General features: G+C 36.8%; 1 protein-coding gene across 4 annotated transcripts; it reads left to right on the forward strand.

Annotated features, from left to right (window-relative positions):
• Positions 1–1,020: 1,020 nt before the first annotated feature.
• On the forward strand, positions 1,021–27,381 carry LOC129262983 (diablo IAP-binding mitochondrial protein-like). 4 transcript variants are annotated; one of them, XM_064100836.1, is made up of 6 exons: positions 1,021–1,067; positions 3,564–3,652; positions 6,084–6,267; positions 13,443–13,574; positions 15,186–15,317; positions 19,445–27,381. In XM_064100836.1, exons 2-6 carry the CDS (start codon positions 3,612–3,614, stop codon positions 19,688–19,690), a joined length of 735 nt encoding a protein of 244 aa, XP_063956906.1. In that variant the 5' UTR covers positions 1,021–1,067; positions 3,564–3,611; the 3' UTR covers positions 19,691–27,381. The 4 variants fall into 4 exon arrangements, with proteins under 4 accessions (XP_063956906.1, XP_063956907.1, XP_063956909.1 ...); XM_064100837.1 differs by having other exon boundaries at positions 1,058–1,318; XM_064100839.1 differs by lacking the exon at positions 1,021–1,067 and adding an exon at positions 1,082–1,150.

Raw genomic sequence — 27,381 nt, forward strand, 5'->3', positions numbered from 1 at the left:
CAACATCGTGTTTTTGTGTGGGACCCACATGGGCCCCATATGGGTTCCCATATGGGATCTATGTACCGTTTGCACCCGGGTTCCCAAATGGGTTATGCGTGGGTTGGAGGTCTCGTTTTAATATGGATGCCACATGGGCCCAATCAAAAGCATGTGGGTTTGATTTGATTTTATTTATTTCTGCATTCACATCAGTATTAGAATTACAAAAAACATATCTTCAAAGTTAATACATATAACAAAATAATAATAGTCGTACAGTATAAATATTGTAAATAAATATCAACAAGATGTGTTATATTTTTTCAAAACAAGATAAAACGAATGCAGCTAGGAGACCACCATCGTGAGCGATTAGGCTTGATGATGGAGGCCTCAGGGTTCATTTTAAGAAAAAAATAATTAGGCCTAGTGTCATAAAGGTGATTGAAGCACATTCTTACAACTCTATAGGGCCTACTCTAAGCCATTTTATCTTATCCTATCGTAAATCCTACATTCTAATCCTGAATCCTAGTTCTATAATTATCCTACATCTATATCCACCGAGACCTGTCAGGCCTACTTGACAAATTATGGTTAACAATTTTCCATATTTAACCCTAAAACATTCTTCTAAAATTAAATGTCATGACAATGAATTAAACCCTTATCATTGGCACGCCAGACATATATTCTTGAATGATGGAGGATTTTTTTTCTCACATAGTATATATTATATTGATACTAGGATATACATTTGGTTTTGCAACAAATTGGTGTTTTGGGTTGTTTTATTTTCTCATTATTTTGTTTTCTTCGCCCGGAGCTGCATTCCCTTTCATTCTCACTTTCCATTTCCCCCCTTTTCTTTAATTTTTTCTTCTTTTCTTTTATTTCCTTATCCAACTTATTTGGATCCTCCACGATTTGTTAAAGCCTGCAGTTACACTAAAGGCACGAAACTCGCGTGAGAATTCCGTGGTCAAAGGCCTCGATGCCTCATTGGTCAAAAGTTCCATGTTTTACAAATAGCTTTCCATACATACAGCCGCGAAACCACGCAGGTGGAGTGAACAGGTCAGGAGGTGAGATTTTCAAGTTTACAATTTATTTTTTCCCGGGGATTTTTCACTTCAATTTTACGAGAGTTTTATTGTTAATGCGAAGCGTAAATGTCACTGTTCTCTTCTTTTGACTCATAGATACCCGTCTTCTGACTTAACTTAGCCTTAGTAACTTGTAGACGATCCCAATTCGCACTCGGTCAATTCACGACTTTTCCACGTGTCCCCACATGTTAAAAAATATGTTGGAACTTGGATGAGCAATTGAAGACGTGATTGTAACTGCGCGGGCCGGAGCTCCCCACTCTAGGCGACACCCCAATACTTACCCGTGCTAATAAACTGGGACTCCACTCACGCGCATTTGGGCCGCCCTAGCTTAGAACTAAGCTTTGTTTTACTGAAAAATAAATCTTGTAATGATTCAATAAATGTTACTGTTAGGCCTACTTAATAAATTAGTACTGTTAAATCGGTACTCACCGGTTCTTTTCTTGAATTTTCTGGCAATTTCCCACGCTTCTGGCTTCAATTCTGCGGCTGTTCCTGTCGCGGTAGACAGCTACATATGCAACTTTATTTATAAATAGAGCGCCCCTTACGATAGTTGTTAAGAACGCGGCCAAATTGTTAGGTTTTTTGCACTGTGTCCAAGGCGTTTTTATTTTGTTTGATTTTTATTTTTTAATAAATATTTTGTTAAATAGCGATTTTTACGTCAAATATTAAATTCATATCACAAAATATTTTTAATTGTAGAAATATATATAATATCATGCAATTATTTATTCTATATATATTTTATAATAAAATTTATAATTGTTGCGGTCTTTAAAAAAGGATAGTCGATCGATCAGGTGATGACTACTCGTATCACGTGATCTGAAAATCAGCTTCGTACCGCTTTGATCGCACTCGACGGGACCGGACTGACTGCCAAGAAAAGATCGAAAAAGGACTCAAATGTAAGTTTCCCTTTATTTTATAACTTTTAAAATATGAGTAGGGTTATAGTTAATGGGTAATTTTTTAATAAATGCTAAACAAATGAGGACAAAGCTTGCATTTTTCGAGTAATAATCACTAATATCATAAAAATACTTGGGTGCAGGACTTCTAACCTGTTTTTAACGCATTGTCGCCTATGAGGTCCATACATGTTAATGTTTGGACCTCATTGGTACTAGGAGTGGAGCTCCCTGGGTTAGTAACAGGTAAGTGTTTAAACTAAGGGAAGAATGTGCAGATTTTTTTTACAGCAAAAGTAGATTTTCATAACTTACACAAAATGCAATGAATGGGGCTGTGTAATACCTTTTTAAGTGCATTGCGCTGCTATGTGCGGCAAGGCATGCCCTTTAATTATACATCATTTTATCCATGAAACCACTCCTAGTACCAATGAGGTCCAACATTACATGTATGGACCTCATAGGCGACATCAGTAGTATTTTTGGTTAGAAATCTCTGAGAACAGGATATTTAGCCTATATATTATATCACAAGTACAAGCTATATTCCTTTCTCTTATTTAAATTATAATTTTATAGTGTAAATGCATCGTTAGCAACAACAAAAAATGAAAGAAATGAAGGGGAACTTACATTTTCACGGCTTTTTCCTGATTTTCTGGGCAGCTGCTCTTCTCTTCTGACTCGCGATCGAAGCTGATATGAAGATCACGTGATTCGCGTTCTCGTCAGCTGATCGGTTGGTTATTCTTTTCGTCAGACGTTAATAATATATATTTTATAATGCTAGCATTCATCGCTAATTTAGGTGAAAGAGATTGAAGTTAAACAGCGCCAGGTCGGAATCATAATTATTTTGGAAGAGTGTATTTATACACTCGATCTCATACCTGACGTAGACGGCGCTATTCAACAAATGCACAATCTTCAATATAAAAAATAAAACAGAAAGAACGCCTTGAACACAGGCCAAAATGCCTAACGATTTCTCCGCGGCATTAACAACTATCGTAAAGGGCGCTCCATTTATCAATAAAGATGGATGCTAAGCTGTCTATGGCGACAAAATTTGCCGCAAATATTTACGAAGAATTGTGAGAAATGGTCTGAAAATGCAACAAAAGAACCGGTGAGTACCGATTAAACATTATTAAAGTTGTAAATAGATTATACATACCTTGTAGATTTAGTTTTTAAGGTGATATTAGTGCTTAGTTCTAAGCTAGGGAGGCCCAAACGCGCGTGAGTGGAGTCCCAGTTTATTAGCACGGGTAAGTATTGGGGTGTCGCCTAGAGTGCATGAAACTTCGAAGTTTCTCATGGTATAGGTTTCTATAGGGTTTTTCCTCCTTTAATTGCTTCATACTTGTTTTATACATTACATGTACATTGTACATATTGTGAGCGTACAGACAGATACATTACAAATTCTGGAAGTGGCATTTCACCGAACTCCCTAATGTCAATGATTGACTTTGCATTTGGCAAGTCCAACTTGAACTAAGTCAGTTTGTAATGGTATAATCCTGATTTTTTTTTTATCCAGGTTTGATTTGAGTACATACTGTATATAAAGGACTACAATTGAACAACCATGTTTGCCAGGGCTGGATCCAGGATTCTCCTATTACGAAAGTGAGCATTTTTTTTCATTAACAATGTTAACAACGAGTCGTACAACGTGCGGCTATGTTAATAACATAGCCACGCGTTGTACGACTCGTAGGTAGGACCAGGGCCCTCTGCACTGTGCAACACAGGCAGTACGTGCTAACACCAAGCATTCTGGGATTTGGCAGACAGAGCACCACCTTCGTTTGCAGTCCATGAAAAATGCACCTTTATTCTAGTAAAAAATTCTCTGGAATCAAAATTGCCAAGATAAGAATATATTTCTACTACAGGTTTTTCTTGAGAATTTAGCAAGAAATAGGCAAAATATGGTGAGATTGGACCATCTTTCAGCTTACGTAGTTGTACAATAATCCTAGACAGTTGGCAGCCGTCTGTTTCGAGGAGTTTTTAAACATTAAAAAAAAAATTCACCTCGTACACAGACGGCTCGCGATCGTGCAGCCGCCATTATGGGTTAACAATGCAAAATCCCCTGATTTTTGTCTTTTTTTCATGAAATTAAATAAAAAGAACTGTACCAAAATAAAGATTATTCTGTTTTGGCCTGAAATGCACCAAAACGAAAGAAATAAACTTAAAAGAAAAAAAACCAGAGACCTCGGCTGTCGCACAACTCCCATTTCCCTGGTTTATCTGAACTTAATACATAAACATATGGCCATTGGGTCTCTGTACAGATCGAGTTTGAACTTCGGTCTCTGTAATTGGTAAGTGGAGCCAACGGAGTTTAGCGGAACAACCAATATAACAGAGACCGAAGCTTTTGGTCTACAATATTCCTAGTTAATTAACGAAATGAGAAATTGTTAGTAATTTTTTAATGATGCACCATTCTTTACCTTTGTTTCTCAGCATTTTTATTTTGAATGAGATAAAAATATGGTCTATTTTAGACTTTTGCACCACTGGTAATATTTAAATCTCAGAGAGCCCTGGGTAGGACAACAAATTTAGAAAGGCAAAGCTCTTAAAATTGTCATGAAAATACATAAAAATAATCCTCAAGATGAGTAAGGTCCTGAAACATAAAAATTTCTTAAAAGTTACAGAAGTTCCGTAGAGTAAAGTGCTTAAGCATAATTGCACCAAACAAAATTACAATCATTGAATCTGATAAAAATCATGTGCATTTCTGTAGAACAAATGTTGAATATTAATATAAAAAAATAAAATTGAAAAAAATATAGTATTAAAAAAACAGAAATTATTTACTTTCTACCAGAAGCTTGTTTTTTGCCAAATATCGGATGCAGTTTCCAAATATCAGTCACATAATGTTTGGCGCCGCGATCGATTTCAGCGATTTTAATCACGCTCTAAACCATAAAATAATTGCTTGATTTTTGAGAAAATAACTTGTATCAGCTGCGCAAATGCCTATTATATTTATAATTATTTCTCTCAATGATTTTGATATAAAAATAGGTAAATAATAATTATTTACTTACCAAACGGACCTCATTAGGCTTTAAACGTTGGACGTCTTCGCTCAGCTGAGGGCGACTTCGTTCTGTAAACGAGCGGGTGTGCATCAACAGCACGCATTTCCAATTCAATCGGCCGATTTGTCTGATGTTTGGGAGAGTGCCATATTTGGAAGGGTGTTGTATTTCCCGCCATGGGGAACCCCCGCCGCGGCAATTGCAGATTTTCTTGTGATAAATCAAACATGTGCGATCTCGGTGGCGATATCACTTCCCCCTTATGAGATTTTTTGGTCATTGATCTTTTGGAGCTCCAAATTAGCGAGGGTCATAAGAATCTTTGGAAGTCTAATTCATGGATTTAACCCCTTCTCTTCTCTTCTTGGGTTTTGGTTTCCTTTAAGTGACTCTCAACATGGTTTTCAAACCAAGAGATCCTGTGAAACCCACTCCTTCAATGAACAAATTTATGATATACATGTACATGTAACCTTGTTCTCTGTTAGGACTCCCTGTGTGGGGAAAAAACATTGGCAAAGTTTGTCTTATTTACTCTTGTTCTTGGGGACAAACACTTGATTTTTTTAACATTGAGTTTCCAGTACAACTATTCATCATATAACTCGGCTCTGTAGTAAATTAAATTATTTAAATTATTTTTTTTTATAAATTAAATATAGAGATTGTTGAATGACAATTTTCTTGCAATTTTACTTTCCACCAATAAAGGTTCTACACAAACAAATCTTTAAAAATACATTTTTTTAGCACTCTTGTGAATAAAAAAAAAAGATACCCAAGTTACTAATGAAAAATAAATCACAACTATATAATGAAAATAAGTATTTTTGGTTACAAAAGTGATATTTTAAAGAATTTTATTTAATGTGTGTTGTGTACTATGTACAAGGAGATCAAAATTCATGTTAAATGTGAATGCCAGAAGAACAAAACTGTTTATTTTGAAATTAACTTTATAAATGAATATTTTCTTCTTATAATTACAGGAAAATAACATTCTGTGTATATCAGAATGCATGCAACCGATGGAGGCATGGACTCGCATCTACACAAAATACTTCACTCCTGTTTATTCACAGAGTGTTCAGACGAGCAGGACTAGTAGGATTGGGAGGATTATGTGCTCTTCCTGTTCACAATGTAAAGGAGGCTGGTGTGAAAGGATTGCCTGTGAGTATGGCAAAAATCTGCATCCTTCAGTGATTCATTCACACAAGATTTGATAATGAATATTTGTTTCTTTTTCTTGCCGTTATTTTTTAAGTAAGTGCTGCGTAGTATTATCGATTTGTCAAGATAGGGAGATAATTCATCTTGCCAAGTAAAAGTTATTGGCCCGTATTCTGAAGTCAGGTTTAACTTAGACCACGGTCTAAGGTCTAACTCTACTAAAATTATGGGAAGCCTGCAATTCAAAAATTATGTTTATATTGTATATTTCTTATGTTCACTATTTTGTTTCCTTTTGCTTTCATATTGAAGAAAAATATAATTCCCAGAGAGTTATGAACAATTCGGGTGTCATATGAGTATATGAATGTGCACTGTTAGGGATTTGTGCTCAAATCGGCTCTCCGTAGTTAAAGGGGAATCCAACCCAAATAAAAACTTGTTTTAGAAGAAAAAGAAAAATCAGACAAGTTGATAGGTGAAAGTTTGAACAATATTGGACAAACAACCAGAAAGTTATGAATTTTTAAAAATTGTAAATATTGGTAATCACTATACTCATGGAGACTTCAAATTGGCCGCATATGGGATGTCATAGTGATGTAAGGCAAGGACTACTCTTCCATGCACTCCAATACATATTATGGCTAAAATGTCATTTTTCCCAAAAATTTTATTTCAAATTATATTTTTCATTCATGAGGACATTAAACAGTATACTATCTGGGTTATATTTTGATTACTGCCCCAGGGGAATGGGTACTTAGGAGAAAACCACAAATCCCTGATAATAAAGTACATGGCCTATGGGAAAGTTGTCCTTGCCCCTTGTCATAATTTACTTACCCAGTTGCCAATTTGAAATCTACATACTATTAGTGATCTTAATTTTAAAGCAGCTATAACTTTCTTATTGCTTTTCCGATTTCTTTAAAACTTTCACCATTCTGTTTAATTTATTTTTATCCTTCCCAACACAACATTTTATGGCCAAGGCTGGATTCCCCTTCAAAGCACAACTTTAAACCAGGGTTTAATTGAAACCCGTGTTCAGAATACATGCCATTATGTCAACAAAGCAAGATGCGCTATCTCGCCAAGTTCACATAATTTATTATATGAAAAGTTGTATGTCAACATGGCCAGATACGTTTTCTCGCCACAGTGACATAAAATGGTAAATGGCAAAATTAATTTTGTATCCACACGCGCACATGTATTTTTCTGTGTTGTCAACCACGCTGCGGTTTGGATTCATTTCTCACTGGCGCACTTAATCACAAGTCACAACAATATCAGGAACGTTGTCAACTGAAAATTTCTGAGGAATTTAATATTGATAATAATGATTATAACATAAAGACGCTTGATACAGACATTTCTAAGCGCTCGATTTTTCTGATTATTAATTACCGGGATTGTAAAGTGTAATCAATAAAACCAAATAAATGAAAAAAATTACCAAATCTCAGGATAAAAAGAAACAAACAATATGAAATAAACATGTGCACCTCCATATCTAGACCAACCCAAGGCCACAACTGATATACAGAAATATCTAGATATCTAGCACTTAATGAAACTCATGTTTGATCTCGAGTTAGAATTTCAGGTGCACAGACATCAGTCCTTCACCTTTATAATTTTGTGGAGCTCAATAAATCGCTCTCATTTATTTTTTCAGATTCACTCAACTACAGGAGCTCAATTTAATAAACATGTATGCTAAATTGTAAATTTTTCTTAAAGGAGAAATATATTGAAAATCGTAAAAATGGAGAATCATATATCAAATCAAAGGAGAAAATAAGGAGAACACGATGGTGTACATCATATATCATGGAGACCGATGGAACTCAGTTAATTGATAGTTTAAAGTTCTCTCTCTGAATGCTTCAAACACGCAGAATTACGTCCGCGAAATTGGGGATTTTTTATGACGTCACTTTCTGTACGAGAGGCGTGATTGGCTCTCCCACGTGAAGCTCCACTTGCATGCAAAACCTGTTGCGAGGCTACGTTTTCTCCACACTGTCACTGAATACTTCGATTACGAAATGAAAGAAAACCCAGAATTTTATCTAGATTTGGATTTTCTAATTGATGATTTTGAAGATGAAGAGAATGATGATGAAATGAACAACAAAGTGACGTAGTTGGAGGTAAATTGGGGGAATTACGCCGATGATGATGAGTCGGACAATTCAACTTGCAACACGATCACATGCCGATTCGCTACCTAACTCATGCAGCTGCTAAGTGCTAGCTACACCGCGCGGGCCAAATTGAATTCATGAAAATGAATTACCACACTGTCCAGACAGAGTCTCTTACCTCTGTGACTATGAAGAAGGAAAATAATGATAAAACTGTACAAATAAGTGAATGTAATCCGAACCTGAAGGCAAATCAACTCAACGAATAGCAGCAGACGATATGCACCGATGATAAACTTCATGTGGCTGGGATAGATTGTCACTGGTTCTGTTAGATGTAATTTTTATCTCATTAATTTGACAAAATTACGAAACTCAGGGAATTATTTATCTATATAAAAATATAGTAACATCTCGTATAATTTTTAAATTACGATAAAACGTTTTTTGAAGGAAAACGTTGAGGTAAATTAAAATTAGATGTAAAAGATGCCCAACATGTGTAGCTTGATTGAGAGCTGTGCAACACGTGCATAGATCTACCCTCTCAGCCAAGGTGATCAAGCAATACGGCATGTTTGTGATTTTGATTACGATCACATATACAAGCTTTTAAAAGGTTGCATGAGTTAGGTAGCGAATCGGCATGTGATCGTGTTGCAAGTTGAATTGTCCGACTCATCATCATCGGCGTAATTCCCCCAATTTACCTCCAACTACGTCACTTTGTTGTTCATTTCATCATCATTCTCTTCATCTTCAAAATCATCAATTAGAAAATCCAAATCTAGATAAAATTCTGGGTTTTCTTTCATTTCGTGATCGAAGTATTCAGTGACAGTGTGGAGAAAACGTACCCTCGCAACAGGTTTTGCATGCAAGTGGAGCTTCACGTGGGAGAGCCAATCACGCATCTCGTACAGAAAGTGACGTCATCAAATTCAAGTCAATTCAGAGACCGATGCGAGGCATATTTCGGAGAGGCATTTTGAGCGTTTTTTAATCGGCGATTTTCACCTTATGTATTATTTTCGTTATTTTTTAATAACCCACTGATAATCCCCACATCATTACCTTTCCATTGACATATAATGAGACCACATTCATAATCAATATAGTTCTCATTTAAAATTGTAAATGCAATAGCTGCAAGCCTTGAAATAAGTGGGCGCTGAGCGCAAATTCGCGCTCATAAAGCCAATGTAATTTAAATATCTGTAAAGCCAAAATCAAGTAACTTTCAATTTACAATAAACACAGTTTAAAATTGCCAAGTGCGTCTTGTTTTCTGTACCATAAACAGTGAGCTACGTCCGTCTTTTTTTTTCTGTAATACATGTGCGCGCGTGCTTCCGGTAGCGGTTTTTCCATACTTCACCATGTGCAATTTCTAATGCATACATTTCCAGTTAGGATATCACAATTCTGCGATATAGTAATTCGAATTGCACAGGAGATAAATCCCTATTCACAGCACATACGATGTGCGAGTCTTTTATCCTCATAGTCGCCGACTTTGCTTGTCAAAACGGAGCCTTAATAATCCAAAATCACTTAGCTTTAAAGGGGAATACAACCTTGGTCACAAAATCTTGTGTTTGAAAGGAGAAAAATAAATAAAATAGAATTGTGAAAGTTTGAAAGCAATCGGACAAGCAATAAGAAAGTTATGGCTGTTTTAAAGTTGAGATCCCGAAGACTATGTAGATTTCAAATTGGCAACTGGGTAAGAAAATTATGACAAGGGGCAAGGACAACTTTCCCATAGGCCATGTACTTTATTATCAGTGATTTGTGGTTTTCTCCTAAGTACCCATTCCCCTGGGGCAGTAATCTAAATATAGCCCAGGTGGTATATTGTTTAATGTCCTCATGAAAGAAAAATGTAATTTGAAATAAAACTTTTCGGAAAAATGACATTTTAGCCATAATATGTAGTGGAGTACATGGAAGAGTAGTCCTTGCCTTACATCACTATGACATCCCATATGTGGCCAATTTGAAGTCTCCATGGTTATAGTGATTACCAATATTCACAGCTTTTGAAAATTCATAACTTTCTCATTGTTTGTCCGATATTGTTCAAACTTTCACCCATCAACTTGTCTGATTTTCCTTTTTCCTCTTAAAACAAGTTTTCGTTTGGGTTGGATTCCCCTTTAATATAGTTGTGAATTGTAGCTTTTTAATTTCTTTCCTGGAGAGGGGTAAATATCACACAATAAATCATCAAACAAGGCTCCATCTAAAAAAAAGTAGGACGCCATGCACTTGAGTGTGGTGTTAGCTAGCCAGTATGAGCTCATGTTCTCTGCCAGAGCTCTGGGTGAGAATTTTAAGTAATGGCCTAAGTGATGGTGATTTTCCGTTTCAGATAGAGTTTAGATTTCATGTTAATTTTTGAAAACTGTCAAAAAACTTTATGATTTCTTCATTATGATGAATATTTAAGTTATTAATGAATACATTTTCACCGAATTTAGACTCTCCCAGAATGAGAGGCATTTTCTGTGGAGATCTGCGTTTTCAAATAACTTGTGAAAAACTTAAGGTACGTGAACCTACAATACATGTACATAGCCTGTGGCTATGTGCTGAAATTTGAATAGACTGAGTTAGATATTGATTTCATTTCTTTATTTCTTTAACATAATTTTTATGCAATCCAAGTGCACCTCACAGTCACAATCACACACAAACACTCACCCACACCCATGATTCTAACCATGAAAAAAAAACTTAAAAATTATTAATTTTTTTATAAATTTATTATTATTTGATCTGAATTCTCTCTTTCTCCATCTCTCTCTCTTTTTTTATATTTTTATTTCATTCATTTATTTAGATTTTTTTTTTTTGGGGGGGGGTTCATTGTTCGTGGTTCATTAAAGATGAAAAATAAATGAGCCCATGTGTGTGTGGTTGTAAAGGGGATGTGCAGTGAGGGTGTCAAAACACACTTAAACATTTAAATCTGATTTCTTAAATGTTTGAAGAAGCCTAATACTTAGCATACATGCTATTCATGTACTAATTAAAAAATTGCAGGAGCTGCGCTTACTATAAACAAATTTGTGGTGTGGTTCACCGTTATGTATATTTTTAAAATTGCCCCCGGTTCCTGTAAAAAGCCTGTGAGCCGGGGGCAATTTTTTTAAAAAATTGCCCCCGGCTCACAGGTGCTTATTTCAAGGCTTGAATAGCTGTGTACCGTAAGTAACGGACTATAAACCGCACCCGTGGATTAACCGCACCCCCAACTTTGGAATTAAAAAAAAAAAAAAAAAAAAAAAATCCTCACATTATATTTGAGGTACGAAGAAACAAAAACTAAGTTAAAGATTTCAAAGTATCCAAAGAGATTACCGGTATGCGGAAATCTGCTGTTTTTGATCAATTCATCTACAAATGTTTGCAAGAAAGAAAGGTCCCGACAATATTGGCCACTTACACACTCACTCACCTCACAGTCACAGTGTACACACACACAGCACTGCCGTTCTTGTACATTGCAAACTACGATACGGTACCAGTACATCTTATCAAATAATGATCTGTGTCTTTCCCGCCGTAGGAGAAAGAAAAATTCACATTTCTTGCATCACAAACTCACAATCACTTTCAGAATTTGTCTAGCATTCGATGTCTTAGCATGAATTTTGGATACGGGATTACAGGAAGGTTCAAGAAACAAAGAAATTGGCATTTTTTACAGTTGTTTTGACGGCTTCGTGCCGTCTCTCTCATTGCGTGGTGTACATGGTATCTTATGAAAAGCAAACGGGAAAGAAAAACATAAGCTGGCGCGAAACGGGACTTTGGAGGGGATCGAGGGTTAAAATGAATAGGGCCAGCTTAAGTCGCACTATAACCACAATATATACAACGCAAGCTAGCTCAGCTAACTCAACTCTCGCGCTCGCTCAGCTGTGGCAAAATATTACCGAGTATGATTGGCCTCTCTTTGAACTTAGCCAGGGAACTTCGCTGCTTTGAACCGAGAATAAAGTCGAAATTAGTGTCATGAAGGTGGTTGCGTTTGTTACAATCGCTTCTCATTACCCGCAGCTCATACCCCTCTAAACGACATTGCCCTGGGCGGCTACGCCCGGCCACTCGATGTGTTGTGAACTGGCAGAGGGGTTACGACGGGCTGGCTCAGACCCGTCACCGTGGCTAAACCGCACCCCGACTTTTGCTTACTATCCCACCGAGAAAAAGGTGCGGTTAATAGACCGTTACTTACGGTAGCTATTAATCTGTGGTGAAACTAGGCCTGGGTCATTACGTTCGATATTGCGCTCCTTAAAAAGAAAAAAGAAAAAAAACTTTGCAAAAAAATTGCTAAAATTCACATTTTACATCTTTAATCCATGAAATGGCCATCTATTTTCCATAATTCCTTGAAATTATTTTTGTTTAGTAGAAAACTGTCAGGAAAATGAAGAATATTCAGCTCTTTTTTTTTTTTACTCTTGATTGTTGTTACAATCGGTAAGTATTGTACATGTAGTTCCACATGTAGACTTCCATGGTGTTGCAACACAAACTGAAAACGATCGTTGATCGTTATTGATCGTATTATACTTGGTCAACACCATGAAAATCTACATATGGGACTACACTATTTACCACGTTTACCGTCATAAATCAGAGTCAAGAAAGAAGTGAATATTCTTCATTTTTTCAGTAGTTTCCAACTAAATCAAAATAATTTCAAGGAATTATGAAGTCAGGTTTAACTTAGACCGTGGTCTATCTCTGTGCTAAAATTATGGGGAGCCAAAATAGTCAAAATTGTTATTAAGTTGTATGTTTCTTCATTTATTTAATATACTTCCAAGACAATTATGAATGATTTGAGATCCAAATGAGCTGAAAAATGATATCTCTACTGTTAGTGATTTATGTAACAATTGGCTATCCATACTAAAACCACAACTTTAAAACTGAGTTTAAGTTAAACCCGACTTCAGAATACGGGCCAATGTGTTCATATTTTCATATTACTTCTTCTAGAAAGTTGATCCAGATGCTTTGACCAGTACTACACTAATCAAGAATGCTGCGGCCATGACGGTTGATGCTGCTTCTGCACTTCTCACCCAAACGTTTGTAGCTGTCATCGACAAGTACAAGGAACTTGCAAAGGTACACAAAATTCATTAGCTCGTCTTCATTTGTATGAAAGAATGTCTGTCTCAAAAGTGCAGGCATGCCCATTTTCACTCAAATCACCAAACTTGGTGTTTCCTAGCGGGAAAATTGTTCTTCCGATTGCGCTGAAAGAAAATTATGTGAGCATGGGCTGCATCAAATTCTCATAATTGAACGGATTCCAAGACGGTGTGATCTAATTTCAATTTAATTTTGGGGAGATTTGTCACAGATTGACCTACAGCTAAAAAGCAATCTATCAATGCAATACGCCTCCACCTTGACATACCATTTGCAGTCACAAATATTTGTATTGAAATTATGGAATTCTCTTATTGACATAACTTTTTATAATATTGCTTAGTGTAGATGAATCTATTTCTCCTATTTGTCAATTAATTGTTTAAAATAAAAGAAATTTAGAAACATTGCAACATAAAACACCAAGTTTGGTGATTTGAGTGAAAATGGGCATGCCTGCACTTTTGAGACAGACATTCTTTCATACATAGATTACAAATAATTTCTTGCAACATCCCTTTAGATATTGAAATCCTCTTTGATTTTTTTCTATTCACTCAATGTAGGACATTGAACGTTTGATGGATAATGACTATGAAATTCTATTTACAGCTCATTTAATTTTATTGCACAGTGTAAAGGAATATGTTGTTCTGCCTCATGGCTGCGAAAGGTGTCCCATTTGTTTATAAAATCGTTTCAAATCAAATAAATGACAATGAATTATAACAGGGACCTGCCTTTATACAAATTGTTGCAATCGATCCAATCGACCACAACTACGGAAAGCCAGCAATGCCAACATCTAAAATGCGCATCAATTGGTCAAAAAAAAAAGTCTGGATATGAATATACTCGTCCATTCATTGTTCTCTTGACACTTCATTGTGCTTCTCCTTTGCTTACAAAGGACATTGTGCAAATCTCCCGTAGGAAAAATAATGACAATTATGGATTTCCATCTAGTTGAGGTTGCTTTGATCAATCACAAATCTATGTAAGATGGGATACAGAAATTTGCCGTTGATTGCAAGCATTTCCTTGTAAGATATTGAAATCATTTGTTTGTTTCTGTTACCTGACTTTTCTTCCTTTAAAAAAAATTTACTTATGTTATTATGTTGTCTTGTACTGTCCTGTCTCTTGTTGTGTCTTGTCTTCTATGTCCTGTCATTCCCTCTCTCTTTTTGCATTTTCTTCTGTCTTGCGCAACATATCCTTCACAACGAAGACCTCTTTGTGTGAATAGCTTTGCATTTGTTCAGTAATTATGTTTACATCAATATGATTTTGACCCTTTTGCTCTTTCTCTTTTTTCTTTCCTGTATAAATACGCATATATGAATAAGTCGACTATATTTTCTTCATTTCCAAGGGGGATCCACACTTTACAAGCTTTGCTCTTTAGTGGACCCCCCCCCTCATTTCCATTTATGCTCAATATTATACTGTTTTTGTTTGTTTTACGAAGTAAGAATGCTCGTCTGTAAAATTGTACTTGATTTGTATTACTTTATATTACTTTGTATTGTGTTTTGAATGGAAATGGAATAAAGAATTGAATTATATTGAATTGAATTATAGGATACTGAGCTTCTCATGGATAGAGTTCAGAAGCATCGGCAAGTAGAGAATCTTGGCTACCATTCTGAAGAACTGTGGGAAGAGGTCATCAGGGCAAGGGTCAACATTGATGATCGCAGACATGAGCTACAGGTATTTTTTTACACCTCTTCCTACCAAAGGTGGCCCCTATTCTGAAGTCTGGGGAGTGTTTCATTAACATTTTCATCCGACAAGTTGTCAGATCTGACATCTTTCTCTGATGTTGATTGGCTGAGAGGTACTGTCACTATGGTAACTGTCGGATAAAATGGGACTTGTCGGATAAAACGTCCGACAAGTCCTTTCATGAAACGCCCCCCAGGTCTAACTCTGTGCTAAAATTATGGAAAGCGAAAAATGTCAAAGGTTTCCTCACATTGCATATTTCTTGTGTTTACTGTGCTCTTTCCTAAGTTGTGAATGGTGAAGAAAGCTATATTGTTTATCCTTCTAAAACAGTTGAGAATGATTTGAGAGAAAAATTAGCAAATGTCATTGAAATTTTACTGTTAGAGATGTATGCCACTCTGGACTGTCCATAGTTAAAGGACAAGTCCACCCCAACATAAAGTTGATTTGAATAAAAAGAGAAAAATCCAACAAGCATGACACTGAAAATTTCATCAAAATCGGATGTAAAATAAGAAAGTTATGACATTTTAAAGGTTTGCTTAATTTCACCAAACAGTTATATGCACATCCTGGTCAGTATGCAAATGAGGAGACTGATGACGTCATCCACTCACTATTTCTTTTGTATTTTATTATTTGAAATATGAAATATTCTAATTTACTCCTCATTGTCAAGTGAAACAATGATTAATTCCTCCTGAACATGTGGAATTAGCATTGTTTAATACTATATAGTTCAGTCAAGTTGGTCCTTATTGTCAAATCTGTAAAAAATGAAATATTGTATAATTCAAACAATAAAAAACAAAAGAAATAGTGAGTGAGTGACATCATCGACTCTCTCATTTGCATGTCACTGAGTTGTGCATATCACTGTTTTGTGAAAAATAAGCGAAACTTAAAAATGCCATAACTTTCTTATTTTACATCCGATTTTTATGAAATTTTCAGCATTTTGCTAGTTTGATTTTTCTCTATTTATTAAAATCAACATTTCTCTGGGCTGTCCATAGTTAAACCACAGTTTGAATGAACCCTGACTTTAGAATATGGGTCATTGGGGCTACCGCATACCTAAAGACAGGTCTACGACACATTTCTGAAAGAAATAGTCTAGGACATTTTCTAATAAGATAAACATAGAATGATCTTGTTTGAGGTTCAATTTACTAATATCAAATTTTTGTGTAATTACAAGTCTTAACCCTCAATCTCCCGGGGTATTCTGATTCTTGTCATTCCCGGGGGGGGGGGGGGGGGGGGGTGGGCATTATGGCCCCCCCTTAAGATCTCAGCCGTGGATTGCACGATCACAACGAAAATTTGCATGATGGTAGAGAATGACGTAATCTACGCAGTTGCATTGGTAAATTTCACTGAATTCATATATTTTTATTTTATATGAATTAATTATGCTAATTTATTCATGAAATCATACTTTTTGCTCTGATTCACTAAATAAAGCTCCTAGAATGCTTTTTTTTGGTGAAAATATTCTTTATAGCATTCCTAACAATTGTGAATGAAAAAAATTCTGGTACCAAGACCAATTTCTTATGTATTTTATTGTTTTTTTAATTTCTTATGTATTTCTTTGTTTTTTTACTTTTTGTTTTTTATTGTTTTTTCAATGGAAATTGTTCCAGACTTAATTCTAATCATAAACAAGGCAAAATTAATTAAGTTTGATCATTAAAAGTAGAAATAATGATACATTTATGAATTTTGGCCAAATACACAATTTGCATTGGATTTGTACATGAAATCACGTTTATGAGCAATTTTGGGTCTGACATGCACTTACATAATGTTGCGTAATGTCGAAACCGCGTACCCGGGCGTCACAAATTTGGTCTCAAAATTTGCGCGAGACTTAAAAGTAAAAAGTCAGTGAGCGGCGAGGTCAAAAAATTTTGCGCAGCAGATATATCGCAAAAATTGTCGAGGGGGGGGGGCCATAATGGCCCCCCCCCCCGGGAGAATTAGGGTTAAAGAGTTTGCAATAGCGTTCAAATTGGTCACAATCATAGCTAGTCACATAATTGCTATGACATCATTATGATTCTGGAATGAATTTGTTTTTATACTTATGAAGTATTCATATATGGCTTGTTATGAATTGATCTAATGCCAATTCGTCCAATTACCAACTCATCTACCATCAGCTCGTCTTCTATCTTCATGGTCTAATTGCCATTTCGTCCACTCACCATTTTGTCAAACAACCTGTTGGTCCACATACCCCGGGGAAGAACAGGTTGGTTATTAATAGCCAATCTGAAATGGGTCTATCCCTGCAATACATAATTTTGTATTACATGCATTGTTAAGTTTGATTATTGTTACATTGTTATATTGTATATAATTATTTGATCGTGTAATGTTTATTTTGTTTATATTTATGTATTTTTTAAATCGTGAATAAAACCAAACCAAACCATACTATGTGGCTCAATTGGACTTGGTGTTAATTAGGTGAAATGACTGAAAAGAAAATGGGTTATGAGATGAAATGGTCATAGACTAACTGGTGATTAGACAGAGTGATGATTGGACCAATTGGTTATTGGACCAAACGGTTGTTAGTCAAAATATAAATGGACGGAATGGCATAAGACTAGATGAAGGTAGACCATGTGCAGAGTGGACGTATTGGTAATAGATGAATTGGCAATTTACCCAAGTCATATAACAATTCAGAACAGGGAGTCGTTTGTTCCATGATCAAATCATCTCATCAAAGACTTATTCCAGTTTTGGGTTGTAGGCCAATTAAAAGTTGGCCTTTATGCTTTGGGCTTTCATTCTGTCTGTCCCATTTTAGTTCTCTCGATAATGAAATGATGAATCATCTTCAAACATAGTCAAAGCATGCATGTCTGAGTGATGATGATCTAGTAGTTTTGGGGGTATCGAGGTTCAAGTCCAAAAGGTTGCGGGGGTCATTTATCTACCCGAAAAAAGGGAAACTTTGGCCCGTATTCTGAACTCGGGTTTAAATTAAACCCTGGCTTGAAGTTGTGGTTTAACAATAGAAAGCCAATTCGGGTACAAATTCCTAACAACTAACACTTTCAGTTTATTACCTCATATGACATCCAAATTGGTGATTGTCTGGGAATGATAACTTAAAGGGGAATCCAGCCTTGGCCATAAAATGTTGTGTTGGGAAGGAGAAAAATAAATTAAACAGAATGGTGAAAGTTTGAAAGAAATCGGACAAGCAATAAGAAAGTTATACATGTAGCTGCTTTAAAATTGAGATCACTAATACTATGTAGATTTCAAATTGGCAACTGAGTAAGTAAATTATGACAAGGGGCAAGGACAACTTTCCCATAGGCCATGTACTTTATTATCAGGGATTTGTGGTTTTCTCCTAGTAAGTACCCATTCCCTGGGGCAGTAATCTAAATATAACCCAGGTAGTATATTGTTTTATGTCCTCATGAAAGAAAAATATAATGTGGAATAAAACTTTTGGAAAAAATGACATTTTAGCCATAATATGTATTGGAGTACATGGAAGAGTAGTCCTTGCCTTACATCACTATGACATCCCATATGCGGCCAATTTGAAGTCTCCATGGGTATAGTGATTACCAATATTTACAACATTTAAAAATTCATAACTTTCTTGTTGTTTGTGCAATATTGTTCAAACTTTCACCTATCAACTTGTCTGATTTTTCTCTTCCTTATAAAAACAAGTTTTTATTTGGGTTGGATTCCCCTTGAAGTATTTTTCTTCATTATGAATCAAAGCAAAAGGAAACAAAACAAAGTAAGCATAAGAAATATACAATATAAACAGAATTTTGAAGTGTTGGCTCTCCATAATCTTAGCACAGAGTAAGACTGTGGTCTTAGTTAAACCTGACTTCAGAATACGGGCCTCAGAGAATCTGATTTTCATTGATTTGATAATGATTTAGAAGAAAAAATATTTTGGCAATAACATGTATTGTTGCACTGCTCCATTTAATGACAGATCGAGTTGTCCTAATAGGCTTATCAAACATTGAGATTTAGGAAGACTACCACTAACTATTGCTGACTTAAAATCTTCAGGAATGTCAATTCTCTTGTGTTTCCCGCCTCTTCAGGACCTTGAAGCTATTTTAAACAGCGCCCTCTTAACCCTGGAGGCAGCATCCGAAGCAGCCTTCCAGGCCGGCAACGAGGAACTAGCCATGATGGGGCGAGACAGATGCCAGTACGTCAACACGCAGATCGCCCTGACTCGAGCCGTCATCCAGAAAGCGGAGACTGCTCTGGTGAAACTGCAAGCGGAGACTATCAAGGAGACCAAAACAGAGATGGAGGATGCAGATGCAGGCTCCTGTAAATAGTCCGCAGAGGTATGTTTCATTTTAAGATACTGGAAGTGTCTGGTGAAGCTGCAAGTAGAGACCAAACCCTCAAAGAAACAGACTGAGGGAGATGTTGATTCAGGAACAGGCTCCAGTAAATAGGACAGAGAAGAGGATTGTTACGGGCCCACATCTCCATATGCAAGATGTGCAATCAATCATAGAACATTATTCTATGATTGATTGTATTGACTTCACTGTACAATTAAATTATTGCGATTAATCGCCAGCCGTTGTGTTATGGGGCCTAACGTTAGGTCTCCATATGCAAGTTTTGCAATCGATCACTAAGTGGCAATAGACAACCAAGATCTAGTTGTTGCATGCACTCACCAGAGGATTATTTTCAATGTGCCTAATACCAATTAATCCATTTACCAACTGTTCTATCATTTAGTTTACCATCAGTTCAGCCACATGGTCTAATTGTCTTTTCGTCTAATAACCAGTTGGTCAAATAGCCATATAGTCCAAATACTATTTGGTGTAATTGGACTCATTGTTAATTGGGCAAAATGAATGAAAATAAAATGGATATTAGACCAACTGGTTATGAGACAAAAGGGTCATAGACGAACTGGTGATTAGACAAAATGCTGATGGACGAAATGGCATTTAGACTAAATGAAGGTAGACCATTTGATGAGTGGACGAGTTGGCAATAGACAAATTGGCAATTTACTCACCAGGAACCGGTCAGATTTGTTCTTTTCGTGTTTGCAATCCATCCCCCTCCATTTGCAAATGGCTCCTATCGCACCTTTGAATGTTTTAACAGAAATATAGCGCAATGTAAACGATGTAGATCATCATCATCATCGTCATCCCAAACAATAATTGAACAACGATCATATGGGCAGGGAAAAATATTAATTGTGTCTGATTATTTTTTCTATGTAAATTCGTCCCAATTTTTTGTGAATGAAAAATCTCTCTAAGTATACATATGATCGATATTGATTTTTTTTTTTTGGGGGGGGCTTTCTGAGATGACCACAGCAGAACTCACAAATCATCTTTTTCTCAAAATTCTTACAGTAGGCCTACACATAATTCTGTTGTAATCATGGCAGCTTCTAAATATCCTAATGTATTAGCATCAAATTCAGCTACCGATAGGCAGTTGAAGTAAAGCTATTAGGAAATCAATTGCAGCTTTGATCATCCTGTGTTTATTAGCGCAGGGGGGGGGGGGGCGTCTTCCTTGTCAATTTAGGAAGTCCATCGCGTCGAAGCCGGCTCCCTGTGGAAGTCACACAATAAGATTTCACAATCTGCAGGAAAGAAAAAAAATAAGGATAACATAGTTTAGTAGGTTTCACGGTACACCATGTATCTTTCTTGGGCTAGTGTTGGTCCTGAAAAGGACCACCCAATCTCGACGTTTCGGCAAGTGTGTTCTTGTCGCTTGAGGAGAATGTCGTCCTGAAGACGTCTTCAGGAGAATTGTCATCCTTGGATTGCTGTTTATCATCAACAAATCTATTTCTTATCCACTGACGATATGAATAGTGCTGATCTTGCACTTCCCTTTGCGCCATCTCCAAAATGACGCGCACTGCAGCGATGCACTGGCTCATTTACACTATTAGCACTACCTTTCTTTATCGTTAACGGCATCACATCCATCAAGCTCCATGAAATCGGATCAGGCTACATGTTGTTTCCTACAGTGCTTACATCCATTACAAGGAAGAGAACTCAGCGTATCTCTTCCATCATAGCACTCACACATTTCTGGGCGGCTCGGTACATGAGATAAAGCATCAGCATTTGCATGACTTAAAGTTGAATTGTGATTAGATCTCTAACCATCTAGCCATTTGATTGGATCGCTCTCGAAAGGACATTATCCACCTAAGAGCACTATGATCAGTTCTCACCACAAATTCACGTCCAAGTAGATAGTGCCGAAATTGATGAACGAAAGCCACTCTCGATTGCCTGTGGTCATGATAACAAAAAAGGGCACGAAGTTCAACTACAGTCAAGTAATTTGAAGAGTTAAAAAAAGTTTCATGGCATCATTCATAACCCTTTTTTTTAATGTGTTAGATCAAAGTCTATAGTATATTGTTAAATTATATGTAAGGCCTAGACATCTTCAAGCTCAATAGATAAATCTATTTCTAATCTATCGCAGTGTTGAGAGTCACAGAAATTTTAATCACTCCTTCATCCACTTCACTTATGATGACCTTAAACTAGGCCCTATCAATTATCAAATAGATGAAATTCTCTGTAATTACCTCATTTCGTAGCTGATACAAGGCTAAGGACCCTCTCCGTATCGTCCTAGAGGCCGTGGACAAATGTATGCCGTGTATTACGCTTGTGTTACTGGGCATCGAGGTTTCAAAATACCGTAGTGTTATGAACACTTGCAAGCTTGCAGGCAGGCACAATTCCGTCTTGTTTGATGTTCGATATGGGGAGCGAGTCTGTTGATGATATGAACGCATCCCTGTCTGGAAAGCTAGATGATTTGGTGTGTTTGTGTAGGCAAAAATGCTTCCTTCATCAGTGCCACCCGGGCCGGGTCATACCCTGGCTTCTATCCATTACGTTCTGATTTATTCGCTCTTCAGTCGTGAAGAAGTGACCCCTCACCACCCTCCAATTGTCCTTTGCTCGCAATTAAGGCTGCTTGCAAAGAAGTGGGGATTATTGTGTTGACTGGTGGGAGAGATGGAACAGGTTGCAAAGGAGGTGTAGAGGCACATTGAGCCTGGTGAGGGTGGGGCACTGACTGGGACTGCTTGGTTAATTCACCATTCATTTTCATTGTCGCCTCCCTTATTTTATTCATCGACCAATTGATTTCAACATAATTATGCATATCTCTTCATTTTACATTATTTTTTTTTTTTATTGTGATCCTTATTTTCTTCTTCTTGGACATGATTCTCTTTTCTATCATGACCCCCTTCTTCATCACGATCAATGAGGGGTTCTGCAAAATTGTGTATTGTTGGAACCATTGAGTGCACAGTATGTTCCAGGAGTCACAAAATGGCGGCAATGAACAGGTTACACATATCCAATTCTCATTTTGGTTTTGATACAGCCTAGTATATTCCTTTAAAGAGATCTCGAGACATTTAGTGTGATACCACTTTTGACAAGTGAAACACAACAGTCCATTTTGGTTATTTTTAACAGGTTTCTTGCAATGACCACAAGGGAATTTATAGTGCGGACCGGGATTTGTTTCAACGTCGCCAGACAATAAAAGACGAAAAAAGACTTGATTATGTGCCTGATATATTGTTGTTTGAAAGGTGGCCACGGAATTATGATAATATAAAATTCGGGAGCGAAAGTATTTTACGCGCTTAAACGATTTGATAGTAACATTCAAAACCAGATGAGACATGGAAAGAACATAAACGTGAAATTAGAAAATAATAGAAAACAAAATTCATGACATATATGTCAGCCACGCACACAAACACACACACACACCCTCACACACTCACACAAACGAGTTTTACATAGTCTAGGCCTACATCTTATTCATTGACTCGGCCAAAGTATATAATGTCCTGGAGGGTCCATGAAGCACTTGTATAGTACGCTTGCATCTACCACGTCCAAAAGTGAGAATGACTGTAGCTGGTATAAATGCAGTTTTTGTGTTAGCAAGAAATTGATCCACAGTGTGCTGCACTCAACCCAGGTGAGGTAAATGGGTAACCTAGCTGGCAGGAATTTATTCCTTGAAACGCTGAACACGTAACAGCTGCTCTGCTAAAGCCAGGGTAGTTCTGCTGCATTACTGAAGAGCGCTTAGAGACTTCTGATGTTAAGCGCTATATAAGCAAGTGTAATTATTACAATTCTGATGCTGTTAAAAAAACACAAGGAATACGTCTGATGCGGAAGACTACAGCTTCTAGGACACACCATGGACTAGAGTAGTAGGTCCATGGACACACACATGCGTAGAGAGACAGAGCGAGAGAAAATAAAACAATATCGACGAGGTCATCAGGATAAAAGAATGTTAATAGTCCTAGTGTAAGCAGGGAAGTGAGAGTGATAATGTGCATAGACAAATGTGTGCAGAAAAGTGTGGACAAAAATAGGAGAGAACATCCAAACGGCAAAAATAGATGATTGCGTATATGTGGTGATAGAACTGAAAGTATTTTATATAACTGTTATTGTTAGTGCCAAAAACTCCCTTTGTGTAGGACAAATTTATTACTCAATATTGTGGCTGATTGGACATCAAAGGGCTGCGCCTTGTAGAGGTAGCTGCATGCATGCATGCATGCATGCATGTACTCAAACAACAGTGAGTAGGTAGCAAAATGAAACACAAAATATCCTCATACGAAAACGGTCACATAATCCAAGAAAAAGCACGTTCAAAGAGCGGTGGCCATGGCAATGGAACGCAAGAGACAAAAACTCAATGATGACATGGATAAGCGTGAAAATAAATTGCGTGAAATTCTTGATGAAAAGCTCACTAGTCTACAGGTTCTTGAAATATCTATCGATACTAAATGAAGCAACTCCGTGATTTTGAAAAATCGGTTTCTGATAACATGACTAACACCATAATGCTTTGTCAAATAGGCTTGACCACATCGAGCAGTACTCCTGTCGCAATAATATCCGTATCCGTACGAGATTGTTCGAAATATAGCAAAGCAGATTGGTATCGATCATACTCCATGCGACATTGATCGATCCCATCACCTTTGCCGACCAACTAGCAGTCATGATGTTCAACCCCAAGGATCATACCCCGGCATGGCCCTGTAATGCCAACTTAGCAGCTCCACCAATCAATGTGAAATTCACTTCATACAGGCCGAAACGAACGATGATAAAAAATAGAAGAAAATTAAAATGCTCAGGAACAGATGACTGGGTGCAGGCAGGCAAGGCAGTTCAGGTGGGATGAAAATTTATTGGCAGGACACCTTCCGTTTCAAATTACAGCATCTGCAAAAATAACAGAAGAGGAGATACATAAAAACCTTTTCTACATAAACTATTTATTAATCTTCATTAAAAACTAGATGGTTTCAATATTAATTTCCAATTTATTTCAAATGATTAAAAAACGATGTGGGGTTTGTTACATATTTTATACTTCAAATATTAACATGTAAAGTCAAGTCGGGGGGGGGGGGCATGATGCCCTCAAGACCTTTAACCATCTCTGTATGAGGAAGGAAATTTTAGAATCAATTTATTTGACACATACATGTAGAACATATTATTTTTTTATAATTACGATTTTAATTCATGCCTTTTTTTGTGTGTTTTAAATGGTTATGGGGTTGTCAGGACTGAGAATTTGAACTTCGAGGCCGAAATACAGCCATTCCCTATGCCTGATTTGGCTTAAACTCAGGTCAAGGGTCAATAAAATGTATATTTTGCAAAAAAATCCGACAAATTTTGAGGTGAAATTAGTTTTCTGGCATCGCGAGATCGACCAATGCAAAATTTTATTAGCGCCAATTTACCATCTAAACTTGTCATTGAAATTAGAACGTCCAAACCGATCCACTACGTCAGCCTGGAATCTAGTACCAGTACTAGCACAATCAATCAGCTATGCATGTGCACCAATTCTGTATTTCTTGCATACGTACGTCACTCGATTTAAAGTTCATGTCATTGCGTTATATAGCGTGAGAATTGTAAGAAAGTGATCCTTCAAAATTTTTACCTTCCTACGATTAACATTTTTTAAGCCTTTGTATGCATTTAGAGTACAAAAGCTTACAAATTGGACAAATTAAATGTTTGCCCCAAAATTATTGTGGGAAAGGTGGATTTTTTAGGGAAATCCATCTTAGTGTACAAAGTTCTACAGGCATAATCTGGTCATAATATTTACTTGTCGTAAATTGGTCAGTAAATGACGTTGTAATCATGTCATAATCTGGAATGGCACTTGATATTCTTCTCTGGCTAGACTTGTCTGCACTAGAATGAAACATTTCCACTAGGCATTTTCCTGCTGGTTGACAACCAAGATGCTCATTTAGCCAGCCCAAGATTTCAGTGACATGTGATATGGTCCTGTATAAGTTGAAATAAAGAAAGAACAAAAAAGAGTAAAGAATTTGCATTTCCATTATCATTTCCCATCAGGATGATATTCAGGATTGCATTGTATATGAGGTAGGCTAGGAGGATACGTTGCACACCTGGAAGGTCTATACCCAGACCAAAGAAGACTGTTGCCACGTCTCTGTGTTTTATCATCAGGAATGGCACTTATTATTATTCTTAGGCTTGACACATCTGTGCTGGCATGAAACGTTTCCACTAGCCATTTTCCTTCTTGTCGACAACCAAGTTGCTCATTTAGCCAGCCCAAGATTTTGGTGACTTGTGTGATGCTCTTGTATGAATTCCTTCATCACACTGTGGTGGAATTAACACTGGAACCGTCCTTCCTCTCTTTCCTCTTGTGTAGAAAACTGTAAGGTTCTGCGTTAAGTGTTGCTCCAGAGGGGAGAGGTTCTGCTTGATCTCTTTCGTAGTTGATCGCCTCGTTCTCTGTGTGTATGATTTTAATCTAAAGAACAAAAAAAAGATAGAAAAAGAAAAGAAATAGACAAATTATGATCTATTCTTTTAAAAGAAAGCGTGCCTGCTTCAGGGGCTGAAGCCCACTTGTCTCCGCCAGGGGCTCCGCCGTGGTTCCTTCAAATTCAAATTTATCATAAAAACACATTACAAAATTTATAAAGTGAGATAAAAAGTAAGAATTAGGATGACAAAACATAATGAGAGTGTAAGGGGTAGCAGAAAGGAAGAGATTCCTTGTATAATTGCTACCCCCAACAAAATCCTCAAGTTACGAATTATTGTAATAAACACAGCCAATCAGGATGACAGTTCCATGAAATGGAGCTCGAAGTTCTTGTAGTTAATGCTGTCAAGACCAACATCAAAGAGGTCATCAGGGGATTTAATCGTTTTGAATTCATCAAGTTATTGTAATAAACACAAGCCAATCAGGATGACAGTTCCGTGAAATGGAGCTCGAAGTTCTTGTAGTTAATGCTGTCAAGACCTACATCAAAGAGGTCATCAGGGGATTTAATCGTTTTGAATTCATCAAGTTATTGTAATAAACACAAGCCAATCAGGATGACAGTTCTATGAAATGGAGCTCGAAGTTCTTGTAGTTAATGCTGTCAAGACCAACATCAAAGAGGTCATCAGGGGATTTGATCGTTTTGAATTCATCAAGTTATTGTAATAAACACAAGCCAATCAGGATGACAGTTCCATGAAATGGAGGTGTTCTTGTAGTTAATGCTGTCAAGACCAACATCAAAGAGGTCATCAGGGGATTTAATCGTTTTGTATTCATCATTAGTGAGCTTGCATACAATGTTGCCGTTGCTAGTTGATACTCTCTTCACATGGGGACTGGACTTTGCCGCATGGAGGACAGCAAGTCTCATTGGGGTGATGTCTTCATTGGTAACAGTAAATCTTTTCAAAATGAACGAATCTTTGTTCATTTTTGTTTAAAATTTCACCTATCTGATTCTTAGAATTTTTAATCACATTTCTGCGCTCAGTCATCCACTTATCTCACTTATTGATCTTTGTCCAATACACACACTCCTATTCCTTCCATAAATGAGTTTACTTGAGCGAGAAAAAAAATGAAACACATG

The sequence above is a fragment of the Lytechinus pictus genome, chromosome 6 (genome assembly GCF_037042905.1).
Source record: "Lytechinus pictus isolate F3 Inbred chromosome 6, Lp3.0, whole genome shotgun sequence".
Lineage (NCBI taxonomy): Eukaryota > Metazoa > Echinodermata > Echinoidea > Temnopleuroida > Toxopneustidae > Lytechinus > Lytechinus pictus.